Source organism: Cyphomyrmex costatus, unplaced genomic scaffold, assembly GCF_001594065.2.
Source record: "Cyphomyrmex costatus isolate MS0001 unplaced genomic scaffold, Ccosl1.0 scaffold87, whole genome shotgun sequence".
Lineage (NCBI taxonomy): Eukaryota > Metazoa > Arthropoda > Insecta > Hymenoptera > Formicidae > Cyphomyrmex > Cyphomyrmex costatus.
Window position 1 is genome coordinate 65,376 of NW_017280452.1, and position 9,046 is coordinate 74,421.

Genomic DNA, 9,046 nt, shown 5'->3' on the forward strand with positions numbered 1-9,046 from the left:
AGGGGGTGAGGCGAGTGGAGGAGGTCCGGTAGGCCAAAGATGGTGGAGGTGCGAGTGAAAGATAAAAGAGGATGTTAAAAAGTTCTTAAATACGGACGGACAGACTGACAGACTGACAGACTGACAGATAGAGAAGGAGACGTTTCTTAATTTTTCATTAAAATCATCACTTTTCGACCGCTTGTATCTCCAGAACGGCTTGACCGATTAAAAATTTTTTTGTCTCGAATTACTCGTGGCGATGCCGCCTTTCAGGACATATGACGTTCAATTCAAAATTTTTTATATTTTAGTAGTTATGCACCTCCCAAAAATGGACTTTGGTGGCTCGGGATAAAAGACTTGTAGCGTCTCTCAGTTTTTGAACATGGCAGGAGACACTACCGCGTCTCCTGATTATATGTTATTAATTACGACAGCAATAAATGTGGTTGTAGAACATTGAGTGTTTTTATTTAATATAGGCGTACCAAGCTATATTTAGTTTAACTTAATCTAACATACTAAACATAGTACACACTTTGTTCTAATTGAGCTGTGCAAAAAGCTTTACATTTCTGTGTACATTTATGTTGAGCAATTGGAAAACACTCCTTTTTGCAAAACTTCTGTTATATATTTTAATTATAGCGTTATAATTTTCTTTCTATCAAAATATTTGATTTACATCTAAAAGTATAGATTAAGTAAAAATATAGCTGTATTATAGTAAAGAAATTATTGTAAAATTGTGATAAAAATTGTGATAACGTAACGTAATGCAATGTAATGTATTAATGTGACAAGCTAGCAATATGTTAGTGGCCCAAAGGACAAGCGAATAGGTTATTTAGGATGAGGTAATATTTGCGGAGGAGCGTATATAAGGTATGGAAGGATGTGTGAGGTTAAGTAATATTGTAAACCAAGTCCCCTTCTTGGTTATTGTTAAAGCTGAAGTGAATAAATATATTATTATTATAGTAAAGAAGTTATGTGTATTTCTTAATTTTCTTTTTAATTTCTAACTTATATTGTGATTCAGATAGTCCTATACAATCCTATATAATCTTCTAGTTTTCTGTAAAGTATAAAAAAATTCCTATACATAGTGTCAGTGTTATATTATGCTATATATATATTACTGTATATATATATATATGTATATACATTATATATATATTGCTTTTATTAACATTTAAACAAAAAACATTGCAAAAGTACTTTCAAAAAAGTATTTTTAGACTGATTTTTAAAAAGTAACGGAAAAATAACGAAAAGTTGCCTTTCGAGTAACGGTAACTCGTTACTTTTTTTACTCGGTAACGCGTAACTGTAATTTGTTACTTTTAAAAAGTAATTTTCCATTGGTCGCGTTCAGCAGACTCAACTGTGTGGAGCAGATCTATGAGCGCTCGCTGCTATTGGTTGATCTAAAAGAATATACCAATAACAGTGAGCGCTTACGGATCCGCTCCGCAACGGTTGAGTCTGCTGAACGTAACCATTGGTAGTGTCTCCGACCATGTTCAAAAAACTACTAGTTAATTTAAAAATTAGTTTAAAAAATTAATAATAGCCACCAAAGTCCATTTTTCGGGGGTGAATAACTACTAAAATATAAAAAATTTTGAATCGAACGTTATATGTTCTGAAAGGCGGCATTGCCACGAGTAATTTGAGCCAAAAAAATTTTTAATCGGTCAAGCCGTTCTGGAGATACAAGCGGTCGGAAAGTGATGATTTTAATGAAAAATTAAGAAACGTGTCCTTCTCTGTCTGTCTGTTCGTCCGTCCGTCCGAAATACGTAACTTTTTAACATCTCCTCTCACCTTTCACTCACACCTATCAATATATAAATTCACACGAAATTATATATAAGCATCTAATTGTAAGAGATCCAGCTAGACTGACTTCGTATTCGTATTAGTTCAGACAATCGTTTGCGAGTAATTCTGGTACCACTCAAGGAGAAAATTAATCTTCAACTGACTGAACATGACGTTTGATTTTTAATTAAGTTCCATCATTCTATTCAACGTTTTTATCATCTGAAGATGGTCCAAACCATGGTGGAAATATACAAGGCATGGACATAGAAATATAGGGACAGAGCATTAGCTCCGAAGATAGGCGAGGGGGGTTATTCTGAAATGCGGGGGGAGTACATGCCTAAATTTTATTGGCTACAGCTATGCGCATGCTCAGTATCGTGTAACATCGACTTTGCGGCCAATCGCAAATAAATGATCGAAACAAAATGATAAAAATTCGTTGTTAAAAAATTAATTGTAACCCATTACCAATAAGATTAACAAAATAAAACAATAATTAGAAATCTGAGAAGGAATTATATAGAAGTTCTAATGAGAAAAATAAAAATATGTACGCATATTCAATATTAAACAATTACTATTTATTTGGTACTTTTATTCATTATGAAAAAATTTACTAAATTTTAATAAATATTTCTTTGAATAGTTCTAGCGAAACATTTAATAAATGTATTTATTAGATCTAAGAATCATTAGTTTGAATCAACTATCATTTTTTTCATTTATCTAAATATTTATTTACCATAAGTAAATATTCCATTAGGACATTTCAACGAAATATTTATTAAAATTTAACACCACAAATTTGTTTCTTAGTGTAGATAAAAAAAATACAAATTAGGATTTTAGATTTATATAGATGGATTATATAATACTACGTAGAATAAAAATTATAGAATTAAATTTTTCCATAACATGTAATATTGCTTGAAAATGTGAAACCGAAATTTGTTGTGCTCTTCTCGAGAGTAACATTTATAAAAAAAAAGTATTAAAATAAATTAATAATAATAATAATCCAAGGCAATATACGTATTAAAATACTTAAAAGCTATGCAGAATAAAAGGAACAGAGAACAGAGTATAAATAAAAAAAATACATAAATACATAAATTACAATGTAATTTTACGATTTTTGTTCACACTGCTTGTCCATTTCCAATTTTGAATGTCGGATCTATTTCTACAATTCGGTACACAACATTGGACCATTTTAATTTCAAGATATTATGTGAGAGCTAAGCCGAGAAAAAATGTCAAGACTTCACCGGTGCTGAGACTTGAATCCAGTTAGAGGTTAGAGTTGCATGCTCATATATCACACTTGTCATTTGCGCATGCGTACAATAACAGCCAATCAGACTTAGGCATGTATTACCTCGTCGCACCGTCCCGCAGTGGCTTCCCCCCCCCGCAACGTTATGCTCTGTCCCTATATTTCTATGTCCATGATACAAGGTGAGTCGTTGCGCATAATGGTGGCAAAGAGTGGGGGGGACATGTGGTAGTCAGCCAATCACTTATGACCCATTGTGCACAGTAAACACAGCCATATTGGATTTATGCCAAATGGGGCATTTATGATTGGCTGCATCTGCTCCCCACTACTTTTAGGCTACTGCGCATCCACGGAAACGACTCACCTTGTATATTTCCATGGTCCAAACCAGGGACCGAAACATGTAATGTCTTGACACGTATATTTTTATTTTTTTTTATATTTTGTTTTTGTTAATTTGTAAATTTAACTTAATAATATTTTATACCTTGATTTAAAATTGGTATAAAACTCATTATCGACTCATACATGTCCATGTTCTTATCATTAATTTTTTTAATAAAAACAATAAAAGATAAAATAATATACAAAAAGATAGATAAATACATTAAATAACAAGATATTTACTTGGAAGTATTTATCAGGATCGTCCATCAAAGCTATAAGTAGCGCGAGACTTTTCACTACACTAGTTCGTACAACAGGATCTTTATCCTCCAATAACATTTGTTGCAGCATTGACAGCATCAATGAGTTTCTAATGGAAGCTGATGTGTAGGATGCCAACACAGAACAACATTCGACAGCTAATAATCTTCTCTCTGAATACTTATGTTGACTTTGTTCCCAACAAATCGTTAGAATTTCTTCTGTTTCCAATGACTCTTCTGCGAGTTTCGCCATAACAATTAAACCTGATATAAAAATAAACTTTCAACAACAGATTTATTCAGTAAATGAAAAATTTATTAAGTATAAGTACTTTTTTATACTTTGCAACATATATTATACTAGCGCAACTTCTTTTCTATAAAAAAAAAATATGAATTTTATTGTATCTCTAATAAATATGTTAATCACAATAATTGAATTGTACATTTTTACTAACCGGCCAATATCGTTTGTCGCTCATCCTCTTGCGGTCTTTTCTTTAAGTTGAATAGCATTTGTAGTAACTTATCCCTCTCGCTGTAATTGGGATGGAGATGAATTGCACTAAGGATCAGAGGAATAATTTCTTCGCGTCTATTAAGGATAATGTTGGGTACCACGCGTGGCAGAGTATATGCTAAAATGTCAACTAATGTATTCCGGGTAATTCCATATTTTAATGATTCTCCCACCGAGGAGATTAATGATCCCGAAACATTCGCCATGCAGTGTGTCATTATTTCAGACTTGAATTTACTTGGTAAATCTCTGCAATGTTCACAAATAAATATACAATTAAGATATCTTAAATACTTAAAAATTATCACATAATAAAATCTTCGTATTTTCTTAAAGTAATTGATTTAATTATTTAAACAATAATAACCAAGAAGAAGGAAGCCAATAACGGTCAAAGCTGGATCGCAGTGCTTATTATAATTGTGTGAATTTTATATACTGCGTATGTAATCCCCCCAAAAATCGCGACGCTGATAGTTTTTCAGCATTGACGCATACATTGTTTATTATTGTTTATCAATTGTACGGTCGTAAAAAGATTCTAGTATTAATTATTTAACTTCTTTGTAACTTTTAGAAAATTTATATTAATGTTATATTATTTCTCAACCTGTTAACTTTATTAATTTCAACTAATTGAATAAACAAATTACATTAACGTTTTTACAAATAAAATGTGTATAATAGCATAAAATAACCTGGAGGATGCAGTTGGTAGGACAGAGGATTTCTCTGTAATATTTAATCTAGGTAACTGCAATCTAGTCCACTCTTTGTCTCCTGGATCTGTTTCGTCCAGACTAACTACCGCAGAAACGCTATCATCTTCTTCCGGTTCCTGAGTAGTGATCGACATATCTCTTGGTAATGGTTCGAGTAGTTCAAACTTGTCAGGAGTTGTTGAGTTGGAATTGATGGTACGGATAGTTCCACAACTACCTGACTATAAGTAAAATAGTAATTACAATAAACTCAAAACTTAATGCTTGAAAAGTAATAGAAAAAATGTTATAATCGAAGAACAAGCATATTTTATTATAAATATGATGTATTTATTCTTATAAGAGAACAATGTGACGATTCGAACTACATTAAGTCTTCATCAGCCAAAAACAAGATATTATATCATAAAAGAATCATAAATAAAAATTTTTTAATTAATTTATTTTATTAAGTGTCTTTATTCACTTTTATATGTACTAATTTTTATTTTTAATTCCTTATTCGCTAATGACTCTTTGCTCTTGACTGATGAAAATAATTAATAATTTTGCAATATATGCTCCATAAATTAAATTATATAATTATATAATTATATATATATTGCAGTATAACTTTTTCCATTGTTATCAATTAAAAATCAGAAAAGAACACAGGTTAATTAATATATCTTTACCGGATTTTCCATAACAATTTCCTTATTTGACAAAATAACTTCCTGGAGAGTGTTTCTCTCTTGCTCCAGCACTGTAATATGCTGCTGCAACCTTTCAATCTGTTCTGACTGTAAAGTATAGAGCTATTAGAAAATTCGCAAATTTAAACAATCCAGAATTTAAACAAATTAAAACTCCTGAAGCTTCATTAAAATAACAAACCATTTCTGGAGATTCATCCTTCTGTTCCTCAACATCTTCGATGACAAAGTCTGTTTGTACGGCGATGCTTATAGACGGAGATTTGTCATATCTGTTGGCTCTCATATATTCCCGATATATCTGCAACAATTCTGTAGGTTTGGGAATATTCAGTCCCACATCTTGCCAGTCCTCGAAATTCTGTTCTTCACATTCATCACTGAACGTGATCGAGGTGAGCTTGTACGATCTTGCCAACAGATATTCATTGATGAGAAAATTCAACGCTCGTTGCTCATGTGGTTTTATGGGTATTTCGGTAGTTAAATTTTTTTCAGAGTTCTTATCTGGTACCTTCAATATACCATCCAATTCTGAAATTTTAATTTTATATTATTAATTAAGAATGCATTATGAATTAAAAGATGTTTTATCATTTAAGTGAGATACATACCTGTTACTACAGTCAAATTAGCACGCAGCGCAGAAATATTTTCTTTGGCTTTGCGTAATTCAAATTCGAGAATAGCTACTCTCTCGTCAACGCCAGCTCCATCCTCTGAATATCGGGTCATATCCAATGAATCCAAGGTAGCCTGACTAGAAGATCTGGCTAATGTTTCATTTATATGTAATATTTTATTTATAATAATCTGTTTATCATTAAGCAATAACACTGTATTACAGATTTCTGTTTTTTTAAATCTGATTGGTGATTCTTGTATTTTCAGCTGATTAAAAGGATATGAAGTTAAAAAAAGTTCAATCATCCCTATCATAAATTTTAAGAAATCAAGAAATTTATTTTAAAAAATTCTACAAATTTAAAAAATTTATATTTTTTTTTTATTTTACTTTAATAAATCACATAATAATCACCAATCTAGTGTTGAGAATTTCGTAATAAAATCACAAAATAAAATAGTCAAAAATCAGTAATTAAGATACAGAAATTGTCGTATGAAGTTAAAGATTAAACCAGAGACAGTGAGTATTTAAATGGAGTCTGATGTTAAAACTACACTACTAAAAAAAATTAAAGGATCACTTGTTCCACCCTGCAAAAATAGGCAAATTTCAAGATAGAATAATTTCGTCAAAAAACATATCGAGATTTTTAAAAAAGCATTTTAAAGTTCAAAATCTCTACTTTTCAGATCGGTACTTTAAAAAACGATGTTACTAATATTTCATGAAGTTACACAAACGTAAATAAAAGTGCAAACCAAGAATTTTTTAAGAAATTTGCGAAGTTCCACGGGGCCAAATAAAAATTGTGCACAAATGCAGTTTACAGTTTTCGAAAGAGTAAATCTTTACCTTTAATTTGGTTTTTTTTATCGATCTCTGTAAGATTCTTTTTCACCGAGTTATTCAACGTTGAAGCAAAAAGGTCATTTTTACAAGGCAAATTTCGTAAAAAATTTTGAGATCTGATGCATTTTTATTTATGTTTGTGTAACTTTATAAAATATCAGTAATACGGTTTTTTTAAGTACCTACAGGTCTGAAAAGTAGAGATTACAATGTTTTAAAATTTTTTTTAAATCTCGATACAATGATTTTTGACGAAATTATTCTATCTCAAAGTTTGCCTATTTTTACAGGGTGGAACAAGTGATCCTTCAATTTTTTTGAATAGTATATACAGTTTTTGAACATAACCGGAGACACTACCGCGTCTCCTGATACAATGTAAAATATAATAAATAGAAATTGAAAGTAAAAAAATAATAATATCAGCAATGTTTACAATTTACAAATAGAATTTAAGGATAGAAACGTATTATGTAAACATTTCATATTGGTTTGTAAATTAAGGAGGTACGAGCGTTACTTTAGAGTCAAAAATGCAACTGAAAAAAATTGTCATTATAGCGATTCGGAATCATGCGCAATATTAGTGTAATAAATTGTGGATATTATTTATATGCTGCATTCTTAGTAAATGTATAAGATTGTCAACAACTCGAGAAGTTGAGTATACACTGCTATACACTTATTGGCAACGTTGCACTTTGCGACGTGACAGGCAGTGACAGATTATGGCTATCATGACAAATTATAAGGGAGAAATACAGAATCGGTATAAAGGCCAATTTTGTACAAAAAGGAAAATAGAATGGAGAGAGAATGTCATTGCTGCTTTTGTTGGCTTCGTATCAGTTGTGCACTGCGGCGTTGCCATGTCTGTTACTATTATCTGTTACTACTGATACGATCCGTGAGGTAAAGATAAACTTTGTGACAATAAAACTTTAAATCCATATGGTCAAATCCGATTGTCCTGTTTTGTACACAATTGTTGATATTTCATTTGTCAAATCCTAGTTTTTTAAAGTCCTAAGTTACTTGAGTATGTATAAATCGGTGATTATTTTTACTTCAGAACGGCTGTCTCCCATAAGACGCTATGTTGAAATAGTCAATTTCAGAAAAATATTACAAAAACCTATTCGGTCAATATTGATCAAATTGTGGGATTATTTGTATACAGTTTATCATACATCATATTAAAAAATTAAGTCTCTAAATTGGATATCGACTACCACTCGAACTTCTTTAAGATTATTGGTTTGGCTCTCTCATATATTGCGATTTTATGCTCTTTAAATTTTTTGCACAAAGCAATTTTCTAGTTTTCCACACCCTATAGTCCAGTCACTATAGGATTTTAAAAAGAAAAAATTCCAACCAATCTGTAAATTGGTAAATACCTTCATTTAGGCGAGAGAAATGATATCTGAAAAGCAGGGAATGGAAAGTTACTTTCTAAAAGTAACTAGTTACAGTTACAGTTATCGCTTTTTAAAAGTAACTCGTTACAGTTACCGTTACTCGAAAAATAACTTTTCGTTACTTTTCCATTACTTTTTTAAAATCAATCTAAAAATGTACTTTTGCATTTTTTTTTATATGTAACACTGACAAATATATAGTTTTATTTTAAAAAAACAATGTAGAATGGCTCAAATAATAAATTAAATAAAAGTAAAATGAGAAGGGTTACGAGCCAAAATGAAACAGTTTATTTCCGATAAGAACGACGATGACAATGTAATTAAATGTATAAATATATATTAGAACAATAACATGGATAAAACAAGATAAAAACAAACGACGTTTCGACACTTATTGTCATCGTCTTTTAAACTGTTTCGCTTTTGGGTTCGTAGCCCTTCTCATTTTACTATTATTTAATTTA

At 30.8% G+C, this 9,046-nt stretch overlaps 1 protein-coding gene across 1 annotated transcript in view; it reads right to left on the reverse strand.

The window, feature by feature from the left end:
* LOC108781677 (lisH domain and HEAT repeat-containing protein KIAA1468 homolog) overlaps positions 1 to 9,046 on the reverse strand; it is a 31,400-nt gene that overhangs the window by 19,005 nt on the left and 3,349 nt on the right. Inside the window, 6 exon segments of the mRNA XM_018549726.1 lie at positions 3,722 to 4,008; positions 4,203 to 4,513; positions 4,963 to 5,207; positions 5,661 to 5,768; positions 5,863 to 6,215; positions 6,296 to 6,454. Of these exon segments, the coding sequence (XP_018405228.1) occupies positions 3,722 to 4,008; positions 4,203 to 4,513; positions 4,963 to 5,207; positions 5,661 to 5,768; positions 5,863 to 6,215; positions 6,296 to 6,454 (1,463 nt within the window).